Source organism: Doryrhamphus excisus, linkage group LG15 (assembly GCF_037039965.1).
Source record: "Doryrhamphus excisus strain RoL-2023G ecotype Guam linkage group LG15, RoL_Dexc_Guam_v1.1, whole genome shotgun sequence".
NCBI lineage: Eukaryota > Metazoa > Chordata > Actinopteri > Syngnathiformes > Syngnathidae > Doryrhamphus > Doryrhamphus excisus.
The window spans coordinates 15,249,845-15,275,524 of NC_136371.1; the positions used below are offsets into that span (position 1 = coordinate 15,249,845).

The 25,680-nt window shown below is 40.3% G+C and overlaps 1 protein-coding gene across 14 annotated transcripts in view; it reads right to left on the reverse strand.

Annotated features, from left to right (window-relative positions):
* The window catches only part of dmd (dystrophin), a 185,484-nt gene that overhangs the window by 106,554 nt on the left and 53,250 nt on the right, over positions 1-25,680 (reverse strand). For 8 of the 14 annotated variants that reach the window (XM_058052496.2, XM_058052491.2, XM_058052497.2 and 5 more), the window contains exons 10-21: positions 17,342-17,470; positions 15,471-15,566; positions 13,793-13,891; positions 12,355-12,536; positions 11,814-11,964; positions 10,764-10,883; positions 6,595-6,696; positions 6,287-6,394; positions 5,078-5,257; positions 2,966-3,138; positions 2,849-2,884; positions 538-661 (exon numbers count right to left, since the gene is read on the reverse strand). In XM_058052496.2, coding sequence (XP_057908479.2) covers positions 538-661; positions 2,849-2,884; positions 2,966-3,138; positions 5,078-5,257; positions 6,287-6,394; positions 6,595-6,696; positions 10,764-10,883; positions 11,814-11,964; positions 12,355-12,536; positions 13,793-13,891; positions 15,471-15,566; positions 17,342-17,470 — 1,500 coding nt within the window. The remainder of the gene's footprint in view (positions 1-537; positions 662-2,848; positions 2,885-2,965; positions 3,139-5,077; positions 5,258-6,286; positions 6,395-6,594; positions 6,697-10,763; positions 10,884-11,813; positions 11,965-12,354; positions 12,537-13,792; positions 13,892-15,470; positions 15,567-17,341; positions 17,471-25,680) is intronic. The other 6 variants (XM_058052507.2, XM_058052503.2, XM_058052501.2 and 3 more) reach the window with 2 other exon arrangements.

The window sequence follows — 25,680 nt, forward strand, 5'->3', positions numbered from 1 at the left end:
GTACTAGTACTAGTGTGAGTTTAAAATGGAAAACAAACAATTTAAGGTTTTCTCATTATGTATTCATTGGTGTCTCCCGGGGGGCTGCAATGATGTAAGCCTCCCTCTGGGCTTCTCTGGCTCCCTCTGGTGGACAGAGGCAGCATTGCTTAAACCAAAATACTATTCTCAGACAAGATGAATTATGGGATAACATTTTTTTTTTTATTTTAAACTCATATTGGTACTTGTGATGAGTTTCACGTTCTTTGTAAGATGACACCGTGAGATGAAACTGTTTTATTAATTAATGATTTATTAATAATCAACCAATGGGTTGACAAGCTCACAGTGATTTTTTTCCATAGCTCATTATTGGCTCCTGTCAATAAAGAGTCGCCTGGTCGTCACGGACGCGCGTGTGCCACAATATGCTGTTATATGTATGTATATGTATTTAATGGATGCGGATTATACACTGGAATTTACAGTAAGTCAACTGTAAAAACATAGAGGATATCCTGAAGGTCATTTCTCTCATCCACAAAGTGGTTTTACCTGCACTTTGTCATACAGATCCTGAATGCTGCCATCTTTGCGGGACACGGAGAACTCGGGACTCTGCAGGATGGCCTCGCCCCGAGTCATGTAGCTGTGGACCTCTGTGAAGTCCACGTCAAACCTGAAGGATGCGCAAGCTCTTATTAATCAGGATAATATTGCTCCTACTTTCTCTATAATGTTTAAAACATTATTCCTCTCATATTCACATAACCTACATTGACATTATTGTTTTTTTGGATATTTGGATACTAATGGATGCTAAGGAGTTCTATGTATTTAAACAACCACAGCTTTGAATTACAGGTGGCAATGCATATTATTATTATTATTGTTATTATTATTTTTACGCAACATTGAAACTTATTCTCGTTACATTTACGTTTTTTTACGTTCATTTACATATTTTATTGTTTTCTTGTCTAATCGTATTTTGAAAATGTGCCGCGCAGGCAGCAAATGGCCCCGGGGTCGCATATTGAACACACCTGGTTGATGTACTGTACGTATGTATTTCAGTCATTTGTCTAAGTCCTGTCATTGTAGAGCTATTGTGAAAGATATGCCATCATATTTCACAGAAAGTTAATTATCCATTGTGTGCCGAAAGTCTGGCAAAAATGCATCCATTGTACCATTTTTAATATATATGTAATATGAATATTTACCTTACTTTCATTTGCTAATGTTGGCAGATTTTTATCCATTTATTTTATGCATGTTTGTAATTTTAAACACTATTTCATTTCAGTTTTTAAATGATTCATTTATCTATTTAAAATGAGTTCAATTCAACTTTCTTTGGTATAATGTGTGCAAATTCACATATACTACAATTGTTGTAAAATGATAAGATTTTTAAATTTAAAATATATAAATATTTTCTTCATTTCAATGTACTCTAATTTACTAATGTACTTTAATTTTTGTTACACTTGAATTGTTTTTATATTAGAATTGTTGTAGAGTTGAATTGTATTTTTTTAAAAACATTAATTGCAATTATTTACTTATTTATAATTGCACAAATTCAACTTTTTTGGTACGTGTGCAAAAAACTTACAGTTATTAAAAATGAAAATACCCACATATAGTACAAATATTTTCTTTCAGATAATTTATTTGAGGGGCGGCAAGGCGGTTGAGTGGTTAGCGCGCAGACCTCACAGCTAGAAGAGCAGGGTTCGATTCCACCCTTTACCCTCGGCCATCTCTGTGTGGAGTTTGAATGTTCTCCCCGTGCATGCGTGGGTTTTCTCCGGGTACTCCGGTTTCCTCCCACATTCCAAAAACATGCTAGGTTAATTGGCGACTCCAAATTGTCCATAGGTATGAATGTGAGTGTGAATGGTTGTTTGTCTATATGTGCCCTGTGATTGGCTGGCCACCAGTCCAGGGTTTACCCCGCCTCTCGCCCGAAGACAGCTGGGATAGGCTCCAGCACCAACCGCGACCCTCGCGAGGAAAAGCGGCAGAAAATGAATGAATAATTTATTTGAATCATTGTAATTTTAAAATTTATTTCATAAAAAAATTTATTTATTTATTTATAATTGCCTCAATTAAACTTTTTTGGTGTGTGTGTGTAAAAGAAATATATATTATATATATATATATAATATATATTATAATAATATATTACTATATAATCTAAATATGTTCTTAATTGTATTGTATTAATTTAGTATATTTGTTTGTATTTGTTATGTATTATTAGGGTTGAAATCTTTTAAATTAAATTTTTTTATTGGTTTATTTGTAATGAAAATTTTTTGATATAATGCGTGTATATTATATGTCCAGACTAAAATGTTGTATATTTACAGCATACTGTATGTAAGTGTGATATATCTTATCCAGTATATGCTACAGATATACATTATATTTCATCATATACGTCATCCATGCAATCTGTGACTGCTTATCCTCACTATGGTCACAAGGGGTGTGTGTGCTGGAGCCTATCCCAGCTGACTTCAGGCGAGAGTACATATACTGTACAGGAAAGAAGTTAAAGGAGCCAAGGTAATGAAATAAAATCTGGTCATTGTAGTGTGCATAAAAATGTAATCAATGCCAGTGATTAACAGCGACAGGAGCTGTCCTGGCTGGTCCACTAATCTTAAAGTCACTGAAGCAGTGGTTACCATGATAACACTCAGAGATACCGCTCTCCTTACGGCTCTTCAAGCCGCTGGAGCATGTTGACATTTTGAAGCTGTTTGATATTATGGATTTACTTCTACTGTCTACTTTGCTACGCTTGTCTTTCTTAGCACCACATAGCGTGCCGAGTATCATCACCTACCTGCTGAGAAAAGTCAGGAGAAACGGGTGCATGTAACTGAACGACGCACACAGGTTAGACAACACCACAACCTTGAAAGTCGCATCGTGCGGACAATAAGATCTCGAGTGAACTTACCTTTTCCTGAGTTCAGAATCCACCACCACCTGCCTCTTCTTCTGCGGCGGCGGCGACTCTCGTGCTTGGCGCAGTGCCGAAACCTTTTCCCTCGTCGTCACCTTGGTGACACTCGTTGTGACGGAGTGGGACACATCAGATTGTGGGGCCACTGCACCGACGGCCGGCGAGAGCTGAATGTGCACACGGAATTGCATGTTTCAGGGGTGCATACTGAAAAAGGGAACAAAGCTGCCGGCCACTTTGATACATTTTGGACATCAAAACTGCGAGGTCAATATGTGCTGCTTTTGGAGCTCTTTTTCAGGGTTGAGCATGTGACGCAACGTCAACTTGTCAGCAACCACAACTACTTTTGCCAATTGAGTCAATTACTATGTTTCGTTATTAACTCATCATGAATTAAAGTCAACTTCTTTAGTGTATTGTACATATATTGTACAGTTTGTGCTTCAACTTCAACACTAAAAAGATGGTTTGATGATAATAGATTGTCCTTGAACCCAAGTAAAACTAAAATCATGCTGTTTGGTAACAGCAGAAAGGACACGCACCAGCAAATACAAATAGACGGTGTAGACATTGAAATACATTTCTGGGGATCACAATAGATGAAAATATGAGCTGGAAACCTCATATTACAAATATACAACATAAGGTGGCCAGAAATATTTCAATATTGAACAAAGCAAAATTTGTTCTCAATCAGAAATCACTCCACACTCTTTATTGCTCTCTGGTTCTACCATATCTTACTTATTGTGTGGAAATATGGGCTAATAACTATAAAAGTATAATCTTCACTCGCTAAATGTACTGCAAAAAAGGTCAGTAAGGATAATTCATAATGCCGCCTACAGAGAACATACTAACTCAGGGGTGGGCAAACTACGGCCCGGGGGCCACATCCGGCCCGCCAAGTGTTTGAATACGGCCAATCTTTCCAAAGTATGGCATCATGGCCTGAGCCAACCTTTTGATGGTTTTATCAATTTCGTTTTTTGACATGGTCTGTTGTTTACAAAGTGCTCCTGAAAAAAGGGACACAAGCACATAATAATAATAATAATAATTATTATTATTATTATTAGATTATTATAATTATAATATAAGATTATTAGAACTATTACGATTATTATAATTATTATATTAATGCTAATTATTATATTAATTATATATAATGATATTGTTACATTTGTATATTTTACATAATAATAATATAATAATTATTATTTTAATTTTATTGTAATTATTATAATATTTTATTATTTTTAAAATATTTAAATATAAATATAAAATAATAAATAATAATAGCAGATTGCATGACAATTTTACAGATACAATAATACTAGGTGGACTGTTACGTGTAAAATATATAGTCTGCCGCACCACCCCCCCCCCGTAAATTTTGTCATATCAATGCAGCCCGCGAGTCAAAAAGTTTGCCCACCCCTGTACTAACTCCTTATGTCTAAAATCACAAATACTTCAACTTGCTGATGTAGTTCATCTTCAAACAGCTAAAATAATGCATAAGGCTAAAAATAACCAATTAGCTAAAAATGTCATCCAATACTTCTCTACAAGAGAGGAGAAATATGATCTCAGGGAAGAAGTACATTTGAAACACTTATATGCTAGGACTACGTTAGCGTTAGCATAGCATTTCAGTATGTGGAATCAAACTATGGAATGGATTGATTAAGGAAGTCAAACAATGCACAACGATGAGCCAATTCAAGAAACAATACAAGCAGTTACTTCGGTACGGGACAAAAAAAATTTTAAAATTAAAAAAAAAAATTAAAAATAATTTTAAAAAATGGTTCACTCCCTCAAAACCCCCGGCGTAAAAGACCATGCCGCCACCAAGGCCTGCCTCCGCCATCTTGCTGTGAGTCTTCATAACAGTTCAAATCCGCCTTAAAAAGGTTTTTGTAGTCTTGTGTTGCAATTCTGCCCTCATTAATAAATGATCTTAGTCATTAGCAAGTCATTAATAAAAAATATATTACATATTTTGTGCCTACATTTAGCATTTTCCGGCATAAAAATGGCTAAATCAACCATGTGTGAGCGACTTCAGAAGACCAAGCGTCTTCATTCCGGTACCTGTGAGCTGATCACATCCAGACTCTGAACGAGTCGATCCCAGCGTTCGGCAAAGCTTTCCAGTCTGGCCTCCAGCTTGTTGGCCACCTCCTTGTTCTTCACGCTGGACAGCAGGTCCTGACTCATGGAGCAGAGCTTGTCCATGGTGGGGCGCTTGGCGTCCAGGTCCGTCTTTACAGTCTGGTGGAGTACAGACAGAAGCGCAACTTTTATCCAATCTTTATTTTTTGTCACTTCCTGTCAACTTGGTCTTGTGTTTTGGGGCGGAGCAGCAAGGCAGGTGAACACATTCTTGATGGTTTCTCCATGTTTACCTGAGTTGGCATGTGTTACTGGTAGGTTTTTGTTGTTACTTTTCTCCTGGATTGCCTTGTTGCTCTGTTCCTGGCCACTGGTTTGTACTTTGTTTGACGTATTTTGTACTACCATGTATGTACTTGATAACTGGGGGAAACACTGCAATCTGTTCTTGTCATGCAACATTCATTCATTCATTTTTTATTGCTTTTCCTCACAAGGCTCGCGGGGGTGCTGGAGCCTATCCCAGCTGTCTTGGGGCGAGAGGCGGGTTACATTGGCTGGTCACCAGCCAATCACAGGGCACATATAGACAAACAACCATTCACACTCACATTCATACCTATGGACAGTTTGGAGTCGCTAATTAACCTAGCATGTTTTTGGAATGTGGGAGGAAACCGGAGTACCCGGAGAAAACCCACGCATGCACGGGGAGAACATGCAAACTCCACACAGAGATGTGGAATTGAACTTGGGTCTCCTAGCTGTGTGGCCTGCACACCAACCACCTTCTACCGTGCAGCTGAATAAAAATTGATTTTTTTAATGAAACCTATGATTATTCATTCATTCATTCATGCATTCATTCAGGGTCGCGGGGGTGCTGGAGCCTATCCCAGCTGTCTTCGGGCGAGAGGCGGGGTACACCCTGGACTGGTGGCCAGCCAATCACAGGGCACATATAGACAAACAACCATTCACACTCACATTCATACCTATGGACAATTTGGAGTGGCCAAGTAACCTAGCATGTTTTTGGAATGTGGGAGGAAACCGGAGTACCCGGACAAAACCCACGCATGCACGGGGAGAACATGCAAACTCCACACGGAGATGGCCGAGGGCGGAATTGCAACACAAGACTACAAAACCTTTTTACTGCGGATTTGATCTGTTATGAAGACTCACAGCAAGATGGCGGAGGCAGGCCGCGGTGGCGGCATGGTCTTTTACGCCGGGGGTTTTGAGGGAGCGAACCAACTCCTCCTTCTGTGTGAGCCATGAGTCAAATAAACACTGATGGAGGAAAAGAAAGAAGGTGACATGGGGGGAAGAATGGAGGTGCTGGCTCTAATAGTCAGCAATATAAAAATACAATATCCCACTGTGATAAATATTGATGAGGGTGCATGCAGACGGAAGTTATTTGGAATTGAAGAAGAAGAAGAAGAAGAAGGCTGCGTGTTGCACACTGCATGCATGCCCATAATCCTTACTTGCTCATTGGTGAAGTGCTGCCATTTCAATAAAATCTCCTGCAGCAGAATCCAGCGTTCTTCAGTCCATCTACAAATGGCTGCCCAACGGTCGCCCAGAACCTGCACACACACACACACACACACACACATTTCACCCTAAATTCTTAGGGTTCCCCGCTTCAAAGGCCACGTCACATTCTTTTTTTGCTTCGTCCATCACTCCATCCAGTCACTCCGTCACTGTTGATGCATCCTTGGGCAAGACACTTCACCCACCTTGCCTCCAGTGCCGACCACACTAGTGTACGAATGTTTGGCGGTGGTAATGGAGGCTTCAGGTACAAATTGGCAGCCATGTTTCCGTCAGTCTGAACAAAGGCAGCTGTAACCCCAGATATAGTTTACCACCTGCTATTGTGTGAATAAATAATGGATTCACTGAGACGCTTTTGCTCTCTGGTTCGACCATATCTTGGCATTTCAGTATGGGGAATCAAACTATGGAATGGATTGAGTAAGGATCTCAAACAATGCATATATATTGACATTTACTATGGTACCCATTATGTCATTGTATGGTCATATCACCTAATAATATGTATAGTCATATTATATATAAAATAAAATAAAATAAAATAAAATAAAATAAAATAAAATAAAATAAAATAAAATAAAATAAAATAAAATAAAATAAAATAAAATAAAATAAAATAAAATAAAATAAAAAAACAGAAAAGAAAAGAAAAGAAAAGAAAAGAAAAGAAAATAAAAGAAAAGAAATGAAAAAAAAGAAAGAAAAGAAAAGAAAAGAAAAGCAAATATTAGGAAAGCAGGAAGTGAACAAATAAACAAAAAATAAAATAAAATATTAGGAAAGCAGGAAGTGAACAAATAAATAAAACAAAATAAAATATTAAGAAAGCAGGAAGTGAACAAATAAATAAAATAAAAAATATTAGGAAAGCAGGAAGTGAACAAATGTAACAGCTACTGATTGTAAAAGTACCAGATAGAGGGGTAGGATTTAATAAGCTTTGCTTCTTCCTACTCCTTTTGGACATGTGGAACTGGGAACTGATTATGGGATGCACTCAATTGTAATCTGATGCATGTTCAAATGAAATAAAACCATTACCATTATTATTATTTTGTATTTTCCTCCTCAGTTTCCTCATTTTCGTTCTTTTATGTTCCTTGTATTTTGAGGCCTGTAGTTCTTCGTCTGCAGAGGATTGTTTGATGGTTGAGTTTTGTACCTTATGCTTATGGACTATGATGGTGACTATGAAATGCTGCCCCAAGTGGAGAAGTTTAAGTACCATCCATCCATCCGTTTTCTATGCCACTTATCCTCACTAGGGTCGCGGGCGGGGTACACCCTGGACTGGTGGCCAGCCAATCACAGGGCACATATAGACAAACAACCATTCACACTCACATTCATACCTATGGACAATTTGGAATGTGGGAGGAAAACCGAAGAACATGGAAACTCTACACAAAGAATCGAACCCCGGTCGATCCCAAATCTCCTGACTGCGTGGCCAACATGTTAACGTGGGGCCCAAGTTTAAGTACATTTGGGGTCTTAAGTACCTTAGGATTGATTCAGCGTCTGCAGTGATGCAGACTCTGCATCGGCTCGTCGTAGCAAAGAAGGAACTGAGCCGAAAGGCAAAGCTCTCAATTTAGCGGTCGATCTCCATTCCTAGCCTCACTTATGGGCTTTGGAAAGTGACTGACTGGACAGGATCGGTTTCATGACTTTTCTCCGTAGGCTGGCTGGGCTCTCTCTTAAGAGATAAAGTGAAAAGCAATGTCATCCGGGAGAAACTAAGAGTAGAACCACAGCTCCTCTATATTGAGAGGAGCCGGACGAGGTGACTCGGGTCAGGAAGCCTCCCTGGGGAGAACTTCACGGCACATCTGACTTGGAGGAGCTGGAAGAAGCATAGAGGGAAGTCTGGGCGTTCCCTACTTAGGCTGCTGCCACCGTGAAGATGGATGAGCGAATGGCTTATCCAGGGGCCAATCCAAAACCCAAACATCGTCGGCGAAACTCAAGGAAGGTACTTTGGTATGCGGTTTTTGAAGAAATGTGCAGAACAGGCTCATTAAAGCAATTTATGCATCAATAACACCAACTCTTGGTTGTTCATCTTACTAAATTCATTTGGTCTTTTCAAGTTTAGCCATTTCCCATATTGCTCCTATTTTTTCCATTCTGTTTCCCTTCTTTTCCGCCTATTGGGAAATAAGTACAGTATTTGTGTATCTGCTTGCCACTATTTTTCCTGGGCTTACTTCTGATTCCATAACTTGTTACCCTTAATGGGTTGATACAAATCAAATCCAGGAGTACTTTAATAAAATCTTTCACCGTTATAACTGGCCCTCTGATGAAAGCACAGCGGTGGGGGGGTTTGGGGGTTGAACACTGAAGAAGTCAACATGTATTTGCATTTTTACAATCCTTTGTCCTCTGTTCTATTTAGCTCAACTATCCTCCACTCGGCATTAAAATGCGCTGCAAGAGATAAAGCAAGAGCCGCACTTGAAACAAATCACTTGCGCTTAATATCACCACGTGATGATATGCATCACTACTAACGTGTGCTCCGTTTCACGCTGAATTATTTAGCACGCTTGCATCGTTATTGTGTCGTTAGTGGATTCTCTCCGAATCCTTCCCAAGTAAAGACGGGAGATTATCATTTTTAAAGGTCTATTTAAACTTTTAAAACCCCTGGGATTGAGAGGCTTTGAATGCAAATATAAAATACAAAATATTTTAGTGTGCATGTGAAAGGTCTACATCAGTGGTGAAATGAAAGGATGCAAGGGCTGCTTTGATATTTTGTTAAGAGGTTATAAATATTTGAAGAAAAAATACTCTTTCCCCCATCTGTACTGTATTTTTAATTTTCCAAATATTTCAACTTTTTTCTTATATAATATTTGTACATTTTCTTTTTGTCATATTATGCGTCATACCGTCATAGTGTGTACGCTATAAATACTAAAAACTTCATTTTGGTCCCAAAATAAAAAATATAATAAATAATAATGATTTTATAAAAATAAAATAAAATAAAATAAAATAAAATAAAATAAAATAAAATAAAATAAAATAAAATAAAATAAAATAAAATAAAATAAAATAAAATAAAATAAAATAAAATAAAATAAAATTCTAACGCTTATCCTCACGAGGGTCGCGGGGGTACTGGAGCCTATCCCAGCTGTCTTCACCCTGTACACCCTGGACTGGTGGCCAGCCAATCACAGAGCACATATAGACAAACAACCATTCACACTCACATTCATACCTATGGACAATTTGGAGTTGAATATTATGACATAATTCCCATAAACCTAGAACTTTTTCCCCAACCTAAACTTTATTTTATTTTGTTTCTCATAATTTTTGCAATGTACTCATTATACTGCATTTTTCTCTTCATATTTTTACTTTATTCTTCTATAAGTAAAGCTGTTTTTTACATTTCTGCGTTTTGTTTTTAACTCTATTTTAACTCCAACTTTTTTCTAATAACTCTGACTTTTTTACCTGTATATTTTGACTTTATGCTTTTAACTTTTTCCACAGTCTGATTAAAGCCATTATATGAAGCTGTTTTTTTTGTTTTGTTGTTAAAATATATCGTTCATGTGTCAATATATCATGTGCCATGGCCCAATAAAAAACAGCAACAGGACACAAATGGCCCTCGGGTTGCACTTTGGACACCTCTGGTTTCCATGGATGAGTTTGGTATGAATATTAAAAAATGGTTATTGTAGATCTCGCTGTGATATTATAAGTGTAAATGAAGCTGGTTATTCAGTGACTTTTACTAATAGAGGAATGATACCTATTGCTAGTCTTCAAGTTGAACTAAATTTGTTGCATTAGTGTTTTGTTTTATGAAATGATTATGCTGCTTGTTTGTTTTCAACATTTGCTCCATGTAAACACATCTGGTTTGAATTGACTTCTACTTTTCGAAAATGCGATTGTTTGAGCTTTTAGCTGAGATTCTTCCAGTTACATGGATGTATAGCATTTATATATGCAAGTGTCATAAAGTAGTTACCATAGCAACACACGGGTTAACAGGTTCAACATTGATCCGTGACGACGTTTGGAGAAGAGTAAAAAAAAAAAAGGTTGTGGTCCAACTTACCTGAAGTTTACTCTCCAAGGCGGCGGTGGCGCTGTCACCGCTGGTCTCGTCCACCACCACCACCATGTGGGTGAGCGAGTTGACCCGGACCTGCTCCAGCTCCAGGTCCTCCTGCAAGAGCTGCAGGAAACACTTTATCACATGTTTGTATGGCTTTTCAATGATACTATCATCATAATAATTATATTACTGGAGAAAGCAATTTGTGTCAAATTTGCGTGTGAATGTTGAAGGGCGGAGGCTGGAATACTGTGCAGAAAATTGGCAATTATTTGGAAAGCGGGAATGTAAAAAATAAAGGGAATTTTTGGACATGAAAATGTGGAATGCCAGGAAAATGAATTTAGAATGTGGAAAATACATCCTGAATGTTTTGAGCTGAATGCTGTTGGGTTGGAATGGCTTTAATCGGTTAAGAAATGTGGTAGTCAGAATTCTCAAGATCAAATGGCATTTGGACTATTTGGAAAAATTTAAATTTCGGCAAAAGCTGGAATTTTGAAAAATAGACCAGATTAAACCAAAGATCATTCTGTTGCGTTAGGAATGGAACACCCCCCCCCCCCCCCCAGGTTTCCTTCTTCTTCTTCTTCTTCTCTGTGTCCCTTCTTGCTCCAATCCGGCCACTCCAAATTTGCATAACAAAAACATCAAATAACACCTAAACACACCAGCAAGTCCACCTCTGAAGACTATGGTTTGGCCTGGTCATAGTCCTGACCTTGAGATGCTGTGGCATGACCTTAAAAAGGCGCTTGATGCTGAAAAAGCCTCCAATGTGGCTGAATGACAACAATTCTCCAAAGGGACAAAATTATTCGACAACGCTGGAAGAAACTCATTGCAAGTTATCACAAATGCTTGATTGCAGTTGTTGCCCAACCAGGTTTAGATGCCATGTAGGTTTGGATTTTTTTTCTCACTTAATAATAAACGTTTCCTTTAAAAACTGAATTTCCTGTTCAGTTTGATGTTCTGAAACATTTATTGACTGTATACCTAATGTAGTGTCTGAATGTGCTGTGTTTGTGGAATAAACCGGGTGACCACCTTGTGCTCTTCCACTTGGTGCTTGACGTCCTCCAAGTCAGGACCAAGTGGCTGAGCCTCCATCCTCTTGACCCGTGCTTCGGTCATGTCCAGCCAGTCTGTGAGCTGTTGGAGCTGCTTGTGCTGCAGGTCCATGAGGACCCGATGGAGACTGTGGAGATGGACGGTAAGAGCATCAAAGCCGTGTTAGCCGCAGCACCCGTAGACAAGCAATTTCCTTCCTGTGTTGTATTAGGGTCACTTTGGCTTCTGGATACATTTTCAGCATGGTGACAATTTAACAACATGGCCGACGGGGCGTCAGAATGAACGTCTTTGTCCTTCCTCTTCACATATCTGACAGCAGACACTGATCCCCGAATTTTGCAACGTGTTTACTCTATCCGACTTTTCATGATTCCGCCTGCTGTTGCTGTTTATGCAGGCAGTTTTGTCTACATGCTGGGGGCGGAGCAACACGGCAGGTGGAAGCAATTATTTTTCATAGAATATGACGGTAGGGCAAACACTGCTCATTATTAGCAAATAGCTACAAGCGCACCTGCTCTGTCTCTCCATACTGGCCACCCTCAGGTGCTCCCATCGGGAGTTCAGCAGGTTCATCTGCTCCCTCACTTCGGTGTCTTCCTCCTCGCTCAGGTTCCCCTCGGCCACTAAGGCGGCGCCGGCCCGGAGGACGCGCCCGACGCTGCCCTGGTGCGTGGTGAGCTCCACCATGTAGCCCTTGAGGATGAGAGGCATCGACATGTCACACAGTTGCACTCATAGAGGTGATTGAACCGACGGAGGCCCTTTAACTTTACTTTACTACATGTCTCAATTGAAAGTGGCTTTAAAAAAACACATCATTTCATTTGACTTGAATGAGATGTTACTAAATAGACTGCAATGGTGGGGGTCCAATCTTTTTCCATCCATCCATAAATTATGGTAATGGTAATGGTTTTATTTCATTTGAACATGCATCAGATTACAATTGAGTGCATCCCATAATCAGTTCCCAGTTCCACATGTCCAAAAGGAGTAGGAAGAAGCAAAGCTTATTAAATCCTACCCCCCCATCTGGTACTTTTACAATAAATAACTGGTACATTTGTTCACTTCCTGCTTTCCATAACACAGTTTAAGTTTTTTTTGTTTGTTTGTTTGTTTTTTTTTTGTTTTGTTTTGTTTTTTTAAATAATGTACCTCATACCGAAGTAGGAGGTGATATAAGCATCCAATGCCATAATGGGTACCATAGTAAGTGTCAATATAGTGATATATATAGCACATCATGACTGGTTCAAGACTCTTCATCCTTGTATTTAGCAAACATCAACTGCTTGTATTGTTTCTTGAATTGGCTCATCGTTGTGCATTGTTTGATTTCCTTACTCAATCCATTCCATAGTTTGATTCCACATACTGAAATGCTATGCTAACGCTAACGTAGTCCTAGCATATAAGTGTTTCAAATGTAGTTCTTCCCTGAGATCATATTTCTCCTCTCTTGTAGAGAAGTATTGGATGACATTTTTAGCTAATTGGTTATTTTTAGCCTTATGCATTATTTTAGCTGTTTGAAGATGAACTATATCAGCAAGTTGAAGTATTTGTGATTTTAGAAATAAGGACTTAGTATGTTCTCTGTAGGCGGCATTATGAATTATCCTTACTGACCTTTTTTGCAGTACATTTAGCGAGTGAAGATTGCTAATTAAAAAAAAAAGTGAATTATTTCTAAATAAATACAGAACAGGACAGGACAGGACAGAATAGGCTGCACGGCGGTCGTGTGGTTAGCGCGCAGACCTCACAGGTTCAATTCTTTCGTTTGCGCAAATAAACCGAATGCAATTGGAATATTTGAGTCCTCTTTATGGAGGATGAGTGGCCACCAGTAGACTGCTGGTTCCAAATACTTTTTCTACCCAACTCTGAGGTCTGTTTGCTTTCCATCCAAAAAAAAAGCATATTGCTACTCTTCCAGTCCTCACCTCATGTGTGTGAAACTGCTCCTTCACCTCCTCAACAAGGTCCGAGATGGGAGGCTGAGCCTGGAGCCCGTCTTCAGCCGACAGAAGCCACGTCAGCACCTTGACATCCACGGTTGAAAAACATAACCGTGAAGATGCAGTTTATTTTCGGAAAGATTAACAAAATGACAGTACAGTACATGTGACTGCTGAGGCTGAACTGAAATGGAGTAAAAGTATCCTAAAAATGTGTGGAAATTAAACCAGAATCGAACCAGCAACCATCATGTTGGCAGACAGCCACTCCATAACCTGAGCCATGCCACTTCTCTCAGACAAAGCAGAATGTTACAGGTACGTCATTTAAAATGTAAAATTAATTTCCACCAATAGGGGGCATCATTGAAATTGTCTTGTTTATTTTGTTTAATTGTTTATTTCCACTGTTATTGTTTCCATTAGCTCCTCTGTGTTTTCATTTGAACATCTGAAATAATACTAGCTTAAATCTTTGTGGCCTTACAGATGCCATTTATATATAGGTAAGACAAATACAGTAGCTTTGGTCGCAGTATTGACCCCTGGGGTATGCCGCAAACGACAGTATATTTCTATATAGATAAAACAAATACAGTAGCTATGGTCTCAGTATTGACCCCTGGGGTATGCCACAAACTACAGTATATTCCTATATAAATAAGACAAATACAGTAGCTTTGATCACAGTATTGACCCCTGGGGTATGCCGCAAACTGCAGTATATTTCTATAGAGATAAGACAAATACAGTAGCTATGGTCTCAGTATTGACCCCTGGGGTATGCAACAAACTACAGTATATTTCTATATAGATAAAACAAATACAGTAGCTTTGGTCACAGTATTGATCCCTGGGGTATGCCACAAACTAAAGTATATTTCGATATTGATAAAACAATTACAGTAGCTTTGGTCGCAGTATTGACCCCTGGGTTATGCCACAAACTACAGTATATTTCTATATAGATAAAACAAATACAGTAGCTTTGGTCACAGTATTGATCCCTGGGGTATGCCACAAACTAAAGTATATTTGGATATTGATAAAACAATTACAGTAGCCTTGGTCGCAGTATTGACCCCTGGGGTATGCCACAAACTACAGTATATTTCTATAGAGATGAGACAAATACAGTAGCTTTGGTCGCAGTATTAACCCCTGGTGTATGCCACAAACTACAGTATATTTCTATATAGATAAAACAAATGCAGTAGCTTTGGTCGCAGTATTGACCCCTGGGGTATGCCACACTCTACAGTATATTCCTATATAAATAAGACAAATACAATAGCTTTGGTCACAGTATTAACCCCTGGGGTATGCCACACTCTACAGTATATTCCTAGATAAATATGACAAATACAATAGCTTTGGTCACAGTATTGACCCCTGGGGTATGCCGCAAACTACAGTATATTCCTATATAAATAAGACAAATAAAGTAGCTATGGTCACAGTATTGACCCCTGGGGTATGCCGCAAACTGCAGTATGTTTTTATAGAGATAAGACAAATACAGTAGCTTTGGTCGCAGTATTGACCCCTGGGGTATGCCACGGTATGTTAAATCTCCTTCACAACATTTTCCATCTGATGTTTTAGGTTTGTTTCGGTCATTTAATGACCAGCAACGCCCACAAGGGTATCATCTTTGACGTACCTCCTCCAGGGCCGTTTGATAAGCCTCGAGAGTGGTGGAGCCTGGAGGCAGTGGACTGAGGCCTCGCTGCAGCTCCTCTTGGCTGGGACTCAGGAACTGCAGATCCGAGCAGGCCAAGGACAGAGGTTGCCATGGGGTCAGAGGTCAGATATGGATGAGAAACAGAAAAGAGACGCCAAGATTTTAAAGAAACCGTACATGTGAGGGACTAGAATGCATCACAGCTTTGTTGAAGAAAGCCATGCTCAGATGCCATAAAAACACTTAATACACGCCATCAGAGTATCATACAGAATTTAATACTGTAATGTGTATTATTCCAGAGGAACAATTTTGGAAACTATAAAACTAAGAGGGCACCTTTCACAAAGGTAGTTCTTTTATCTATGTTGTATAAAAAGTATAAAAACACATAGAGGTGGTCCTCGTATTATGAAGGTTCACGTTTCGTGTTATAGCAGTTATGGTGTTTCATTTTATGACATTTTGTGTTACGGCATTTGTGTGTTACATGTTACGGCATTTCGTGATACGGTGCTTTGTTTTATGGAACTTTGGGTTGCGGCATTTACCATGAATGATTAAGTGAGGTCGTAAAATGCCTAGAACGTGGAAAAATGACCGAGATATGCCGCATGCTTGGTTGGTCTAAGCCCGTCAATCATTCATGGGCTGCATTAGGTTAAGGTTTCTCTTGTCACTGTCAAATAATATTAAATCTATCAACTTTTTATTTATATATCAGGATCATTTTTCCCTAACAAATTGGTGGATAGGTTTGAAATCATGTGTCCAAAGACTGTTTGTGTTAAAGTTAAACCTGACCATGATAAGTGAAATTATTTTATTATTATTTTGTAATTAGAGCATAAAAAATCTTTTAATGACTTTGTAAATATGGTTTTTAACATTATTAGAGACCTCGAGACATAAAATAGCACCCTTATAGTCACCTTTATAGTCATATTTCAAGATGAGGCACTTCCACGAAGCACTGCTTCTTCGTTCTTCTTTTCGGACATGGGATAAGTGCAAATGTGTGATGTACTTTTAATGTAACATGTATGTTCAAAATAAAGATTTCCAAAAATTTTGCCAAAAAAAACTATTGCTCATAGTAATGGGTATTTGCATTTGTACTACAATTTTTCAGCCAAAATGAAAAGGAACTCATGCATTTCGGAAGAAGCATAAATAAGTGAGTCCACTGCACATTTTGGCTATCGTGGGGGCCGCCTAAAGTGACATGATGCCAGATTGATTGGATACTTGTGCTCTGAATTGTGTGCCAACAAAATAAAAATCTATTTATTGGAAATCCACATACAGTATGATACCTCCCCAAATATAAATAAAAGTAAAGTTAAAAAAAAACTTAAATTATATTAGGAAAGCAGGAAGTGAACAAATGTAACAGTTACTGATTGTAAAAGTACCAGATGGAGGGGTAGGATTTAATAAGCTTTGCTTCTTCCTACTCCTTTTGGACATGTGGAACTGGGAACTGATTATGGGATGCACTCAATTGTAATCTGATGCATGTTCAAATAAAATAAAACCATTACCATTACCATATCTACATACTGTAACTACATGGATGCTTATTGCTCGTTATAGTGATTCTGATTTTTTTCCTTATGGGTAGGATATGGTGGTACCTCCTATGGGTACTATGTTTTCCCCACCGTCCAAAGTATTAAAAAAAAACACCCATCTGGACTGAGCTGACTATAGAGTGTTGATGCTGGTCTATTAGCACCAACAAGGACTTGAACAGAGACTTGGCTGACGGACATTTGGACACAGCAAACAGCAGCACACACACAGATGGACATGTAGCGTGAGGTGACAGCACGGGGTGACACACAGACCTGCTCGGTAAAGCGTCTCCTCTTTTGCTCAGGCGACTTGACATAGGCCGCCTGGGCGTAGGCGTAGCTTTTATAGCGAGGCTGAGAGGAGGGACTCTGCACTCGGCCCTGAGCCACGCTCACCGTGATCTGAGAGCCAGACAGAGGACACGGTCGCACGGGGACGTGACGGCAAAGGCGTACGGTAGAGGACAGATGGTGAAGAACGCACAACACAATAGGCACGTTGGAGAGGAGAGGAGGAGAGTGCAGACACGAGAGAGAAAAGAGAGGAGAAAAAAAGAAAACATGAATAATAAGACATCAGCTCTGTTTCCATCCAAACGTCTAGCTAGTTTTAAGTGGAAATGCACAGAACATTTTTATACAACTATTTAAAAGACCCAAACAAACTTAGTTGAAGGTTTTTAGTTAACGTTGATGCTACCAGTCGCTGAAATGCAATATATTCTGCAACAAATAACGTAGGAAGAATATGGTAGTATGGTAGGCTCATTTTAACAAAAAGGAACAAAAGGTTTTTTAAAAAAAAATGTTATAAATTATTTTGCATTTGATTGAGAGAAATAAACACACACCAGTTCTGTCCCTTTAAGAAAGTATTCCTCATCTCAACTTGTCATGAGGGTGAAAGACAAGCGTCACACAAACAATCTCTTAGGCACCATGGGCAAGACCAAAGAGCTGTCAAAGGGCCTCAGGGACAAAATACAAGGTAACAAAGGTCAATCGCCCATGCAACATTTCACATGTTGGGGAAAGGATTATTGTGGGAAAGGTGAGGGAGGTGCTAGGGAGGAGCTGGTTAATGATGTCAAGGGTGTTGGGAGCACATTCAGCATTTAAGCGCCTTAATAAGACACTTTGCTGTCACGGATTGAGTCCCGCTACTCAAGAAGAGACATTCACAGACCCGTCTGAATGTTTGACAATTATCACCTGAATGACTCAACAAGGCTTTGGAGAATGTGATGCGTCACATGACACCAAAATGGAGCTCTTTGGCATCCGGGTGTGTTTGGAGGCAGAGAAATGGTGACTAAGAGTCCAACATCACCATCACTACTATCAAAGATGGGGGTGGAATCATCGGGATGGAAATGTGTGCCATTCTGGTAAGCAACTACAAGACCTTGTTGCTTACCAACAAGGCTTTCTTCACCCGCTACTGAACCACCTTTGACTATTGGGATCAAACATTTTCTTCCGTCAATCAAATACAAATTCATTTATCACTGTTTTCCTTCTTCTGTTATTATTTTAAAAAAAAAACTGGATGGAAACGTGGCAGATGTTGCGGACATGAGAGATGGATGGAGACACACGGAGCACAGAATAAAACACACAATCGGACAGAAGTGCAACACATGTAGACGTGCCGTCTTCGGCCATTTGTCATCTAAACGTGGAAAGTTGGAGGCAAAAGACCAGAACCGAGTTGTATTTTGTCGCTAATTAGCGACGCTAAATGAAAATATCTACAGTGACGCCAAGACATTGCAGAGAAAATGATCTACTGCTGATTAATGGCCGAGTTGGCGCCAGAAGGCAATCTGCTGTGCTTAATTAGCTTGGTGTGACTGAATCACATCGTCTTGTTTAATTCTACGTCATGGGGTCGCAGTACACGTTGCAGTTTGCATCACTGCAAACTACGATGAAGTAAACCTATAGTAGGACCGCAATCCATCTATTGAACGCAATCCATCCCATGCCGCTGGTCAGTTTCTAATTTAAGATAAGTATAAGTGAGGCAGTACACGACACGGGATTGGAACCGTGCATTAAGTGCTGTATACCTTGCAATCCAACCTGTATTTTGTGTTCCCAGCTCACGATGTGTGGAGGCTTTCAGCGCCTCTCCATTTGATCAAAGTTACATCAAATTTGTCACATCAAAGCACAATCGCTGCATAAGACTTCCATCAAAACATGTCACAGTAGTGGAAATATGGCCTACTTTGTGTTGTCATGCTGTAAGCATCATAAACATAAAGCATAAACATAAAACTCATCTACTGCAATCTGTTACACTTGTGTGTTTTCATAGCTACCCATCAACATTTTCTTATTTTTTTAAGTTGAGGTGCCGTTTGTTTTTAAATTAATTTTTATTTAATATTACAATTTACAATATTTACCATTGCACTAAATTCCAAAGAATTGATGTATTTTAGTTTATGTATACCTTGTATATTACATACACAGTACTTACTGTACTAAACATGTGTTTAGTACAATTATTGTGTGCTTTTGAATTTAACAAACAACAGTCAGTCCGGTACAGGGGGTGGCGTGGTTGCATTTGTGTTGCTATGGTAACTCCTCATCTGTATTAATTTACACACAAACACAACAAACTTCAAACCACAAGCACTTAAAATGAGCCAGTATAAGTTACAGATAACTGCATACTGATAAAAATTAGGTTGGCACGCAGGCCTCACAGCTAGGGGACCCGAGTTCGATCCCACCCTCGGCCATCTCTGTGTGAAGTTTGCATGTTTCCATGTTTGCATGCATGGGTTTTCTCCGGGTACTCATTCCAAAAACATGCTAGGTTAATTAGCGACTCCAAATTGTCCATAGGTATGAATTTGAGTGTGAATGGTTGTTTGTCTATATGTGCCCTGTGATTGGCTGGCCACCAGTCCAGGGTGTACCCCGCCTCTCGCGGGGAACCCCCAGCGACCCTCGTGAGGATAAGCGGTAAAAAAAATTAATGAATGAATGAAAAAAATTAAGGATGTTGGAGGCAGAGTAAGCCACTAACAAATGGCCCCCAGGCCGCACGGTGGACACCCCTGGCTTGCACAGACCGGCATGCCTCTTTGCATGTTATGAGTCCAGATTGTGAAAGCTGCACAATTCTGCACTGATTAAAGGATGCAAGTTGAAATTGTTACATTGTGCAGTACATCAGCAAGCATTCAAAGACCTTTCTTGGCTTGGTTGGACTATCCATCAGGTTGCCCAAAGGTACCATGATGAGACAAAAACAGTGAAGGATTGGGACAGATATTACGGTGTCCAGACGACCCATTCGGGTGCTTACTCCACAATGGAGCAGTGACACCACAGGCTCTGTGAATGTTTAATGTCTTAGCATCTCCGCTTGCACCTTTGGAGCTATCACTCACCCTCTCTCACCTTGTCCTCGCCGTCGCTTTCCTCTTAACCTGCTAGACTTTCGCTGTCTCTCTTTCCGCTGGCTCTTCCAATGCGGGCACGCCAAGACTAACACACTGCGGCATCACTTGGCTCATGTCAAACTGCTGATTGGTGCAACCTGCTGCAGGCACCACACCAGTGCTCCTGTGCCTGAAATACCTCGGTACCAATGACAGCAAGGCTCTGGCTACATCATCATCACTAGTCATCATCACTATGCTCATGCTGTACATCATTTGGGGGAAAATCTAAACACCAAGAACAAGCAAACTCTCCAATACCAGCATATGTCATTATTCATTCATTCATTCATTCATTTTCTACCGCTTATCCTCACGAGGGTCGCAGGGGGTGCTGGAGCCTATCCTAGCTGTCTTTGGGCGAAAGGCGGGGTACACCCTGGACTGGTGGCCAGTCAATCACAGGGCACATATAGACAAACAACCATTCACACTCACATTCATACCTACCCCTCCATCTGGTACTTTTACAATCAGTAACTGTTACATTTGTTCACTTCCTGCTTTCCTAATATTTTATTTTATTTATTTGTTCACCTCCTGCTTTCCTAATATTTTATTTTAGTTTAGTTTATTCATTCATTTTTTACCGCTTTTTCCTCACAAGGGTCGTGGGGGTGCTGGAGCCTATCCCAGCTGTCAATTTGGAGTGGCCAATTAACCTAGCATGTTTTTGGAATGTGGGAGGAAACCGGAGTACCCGGAGAAAACCCACGCATGCACGGGGAGAACATGCAAACTCCACACTGAAATGGCTGAGGGTGGAATTGAACCTGGGTCGCCAAGCTGTGAGGTCTGTGTGCTAACCACTTGATCGCCGCGCAGCCCCACATGTCATGATTAAAAAGATAATTTTTCATGATTAGAGCCCTCTAGACATGAAATAACACCCCTACAGTCACCAATACACTCATATTACCAATAAAGTAGACATAAGCAAAAATCAGCCATACATAAATAAAACCTGTGCTTACAGTGAAGAAAATAAGTATTTGAACACCCTGCTATTTTGCTATTTCTCCCACTTAGAAATCATGGAGGGGTCTGAAATTTTCATCGTAGGTGCATGTCCACTGTGAGAGAGATAAACTAAAAAGAAAAATCCAGAAATCACAATGCATGATTTTTTAACAATTTATTTGTGTGATACAGCTGCTAATAAGTATTTGAACACCTGTGTATCATCTAGAATTCTGACCCTGAAAGACCTGTTAGTCTGCCCATTAGAAGTCCACCTGCACTCCATGTATCATCCTGAATCAGATGCACCTGTTTGAGGTCGTTAGCTGCATAAAGACACCTGTCCACCCCATACAATCAGTAAGACTTTAACTTGTAACATGGCGAAGACCAAAGAGCTGTCCAAAGACACCAGAGACAAAATTGTACACCTCCACAAGGCTGGAAAGGGCTACGGAGCAATTACCAAGCAGCTTGGTGAAAAAAGGTCCACTGTTGGAGCTATCATTAGAAAATGGAAGAAGCTAAACATGACGGTCAATCTCAATCGGAGTGGAGCCCCATGCAAGATATCACCTCGTGGGGTCTCAATGATTCTAAGAAAGGTGAGGAATCAGCCCAGAACTACACGACAGGACTTGGTCAATGACCTGAAAAGTGCTGGGACCGCCGTTTCCAAGGTTACTGTAGGTAATACACTAAGACGTCATGATGTGAAATCATGCATGGCACGAAAGGTTCCCCTGCTTAAACCAGCACATGTCAAGGCCCGTCTTAAGTTTGCATATGACCATTTGGATGATACAGAGGAGTCATGGGAGAAAGTTTTATGGTCAGATGAGACCAAAATAGAACTTTTTGGTCATAATTCCAATAAGCGTGTTTGGAGGAAGAAGAATGAAGAGTACAATCCGAAGAACACCATCCCTACTGTGAAGCATGGGGGTGGTAGCATCATGCTTTGGGGGTGTTTTTCTGCACATGGGACAGGACGAGTGCACTGCATTAAAGAGAGGATGACTGGGGCCGTGTATTGTGAGATTTTGGGGAACAACCTCCTTCCCTCTGTCAGAGCATTGAAGATGGGTCGTGGCTGGGTCTTCCAACACGACAACGACCCGAAGCACACAGCCAGGAAAACCAAGGAGTGGCTCCGTAAGAAGCATATCAAGGTTCTAGCATGGCCCAGCCAGTCTCCAGACCTGAACCCAATCGAAAATCTTTGGAGGGAGCTCAAACTCCGTGTTTCTCAGCGACAGCCCAGAAACCTGACTGATCTAGAGAAGATCTGTGTGGAGGAGTGGGCCAAGATCCCTCCTGCAGTGTGTGCAAACCTGGTGAAAAACTACAGGAAACGTTTGACCTCTGTAATAGCAAACAAAGGCTACTGTACCAAATATTAACATTCATTTTCTCAGGTGTTCAAATACTTATTAGCAGCTGTATCACACAAATAAATTGTTAAAAAATCATGCATTGTGATTTCTGGATTTTTCTTTTTAGTTTATCTCTCTCACAGTGGACATGCACCTACGATGAAAATTTCAGACCCCTCCATGATTTCTAAGTGGGAGAAATAGCAAAATAGCAGGGTGTTCAAATACTTATTTTCTTCACTGTATGTGTGTCGCTGTAAACGTGTTCCAGTGCTGAGTGCTGAGTGAAAGGGTGGACAGGAAGTGACATCAAGAGTTCAGAGTTGAATTTAAGCCTGATGTGGGTTATGGCCGCAACAATAGCCCGTGCTAGGGATTATTGTGCCTGTTGTGAGATCACTGAAAGCTGCAATTAAAACCTCTTGTTCCACCAATCAAGGTTGGTACTGAATGCATTGTATTTTTGTTCATTCTGCCATTTTTATGCTTGAAAATGCGTAATATAGGCAAAATGTGTAAGATGTATATACATATATTACAGTAGTATTTATTAGCCTTTGTCAGTGTTCACAAACTCATATTAGCTGTACTGCAGACATTTTCTAAAGTCCAAAATTTTGCATGGGTCCAGATGTAAAAAAACAGAACCACCCGTCAACAACCGGCGTTATGGAGTATTTCAAAGTTGTGATGTTTGTTCTGAAAGTCCCTCTGCATGTTCCCTATATTCATATTCATATTTCCTCCAAACAGCTTTTGCTGTTAAAAAGTAGAGAAAAAGTGGAGTTGACTGGCCGGATATGGCCCGCACGCCGACTATTGAGAACCACGAGTGTCGTGCATCAAAAACAGGGTTGCGAGTTCAATCCTCGGTCTTCCCGTGAGCATGTCTAGGCATCACTAGTTAAGGCGGTGCCATCAGTAGATGAACAAGGTGTCAAACTGCATTGAAGATAGCACCGAAAGCCCGTTTTACCACAAAGAAGTTATCAGGAAAAGAAAAGCCAACTTAACAGTTGTCATAAACCTTAAAAGCTGAAGTCTGGGACCTGCTTCCATCCCAGGTGCTGATACAAGGAGGCGGTGACATCTCTGATGGTGACAGATGAGGGGGTAGAGGGATAATAGTAACTCTTCCTCCTCTTCCCTTGACTCTGCTTTTATTGAGTACTTCTCCGCTGTGGCGCTTTATGTCTGCATCGGACATCTTTATTCACCATGCAGGCTGTCGAAGTCGACACCTTTTTTCCTCGCAGGGAGGGCTGATGGCGCCATTAAGCGGAGCGAGGTAATAATATTACCAGTCATTACTCCCAGGAAGCGCTCTCAACCCTGCCGTGATTCAGTGTGATAGCAGGACACTGACCTCAGCATTACTGAGCAGTAAAGGTCACAGCCGGTGGATCTAATTTGCTATTTGAAATTTGATCCTGGCTCCGCCCCACGGCAGCCTCTCCACTCAGAGAAGTCTGTCTCAATTTGCAGTTAATTTCCTTCTCATGCTCATGGCCATTATAGCTACGGAACGTGAAAGAAAATATGGCATTGTTGCCTCATTTGCAGCTAGCATGGCCTCCTCTGTGCTTCCAGGAAGACTTTCGACAAGATTTCCGAGTGCAAGGTGCAGTGTTGTTAACTTCTCAGGAAGGAAATCAGCGGCCGTCCTGAAAGTCTAAATGGTGTCATCATAAAATTTGATGCGTCGTTCAGGCGGTGTACAGTCCACCGTCGGTTTAAAGCGATCCATACTATGGCATTTCATAGTTATGAACATGTCCTGCTAACCGAACTTTGATCCGTAAACACAAGACTTGTTCGAGATAGGCCAGAAGGATACCATGTACAGCTCATGCACTCGACTGTTGCGGATAAAGATATTTTAACGTCTGACAGGGAGGCGGTCCATCAACAATATCAACAAAAGAGGCTACTGTCGAACAGTCAGAAATCACTAAACTCTTTAACACAACACATAAAAGCTTTTCATTTGATTCTTGTATGATTCTGTATTTCATGCTCTTCACGTGTTCTGTGTTACGTATGAGTTCCAACTTACACTACATGTTATAGGAATCGAACTCGTTTATAACCCGAATATCACTTGTGTGCAGATGCAGAGTCCAACTTCAAAGGGGACCTATTATGCTCATTTTTCGGCCCTTTGTATTAAGTTTGTGGACTCTATAGAGCAGCTACACACAATAACCAGCACAGAAAGCTTTCTCGTTCTTCCAGAATCTGCACCTATTCAGCTGTATTTCTTTGGTTTTCGTGGATCCCGCGGAAACGGTCTGTTTTAATGTATTCCACCCACGGCCCACTTTCAGGCACGCCCACTCCACTGTGGTTGGTCACACTCCCGAGTGCATAGAAATAGTTCTGGTTTGTGCCGCTGGCTTTAAAGGAGTTAATAAACGGCGATTTAACTTTTAAGTGTCCGCTTTTAACATACAGCCATATGTGTTGGATTCCGAATCCGATCCGGAAGTAGATACTGGACAGTCCAAAGTTTCTCAAGAAAAGAGGTTACTTCATGACGTCTCTCAGTGGTAAGTAGCTTTAATATTTTAGCGTTTGCTTTTTTATACAGCATCGGTAATGTCTATAGTGTTTTGCGAGACTACCAGTGTGTAAAAAACTTGGGTTTTTCAAGAGCCAAGGCTATGCTAAAGGCTATGCTATAATGCTACACAGACAAGCACTTTTGCCTAATGCCTGATTGTGCGCCTTAGGGAAATGTAAACAAATGTGGAGTTCCCTATTGAGGCAATGCTAGTAAGTTAACAGCGGAGCAGTGCTTGGGAGGGCAGAG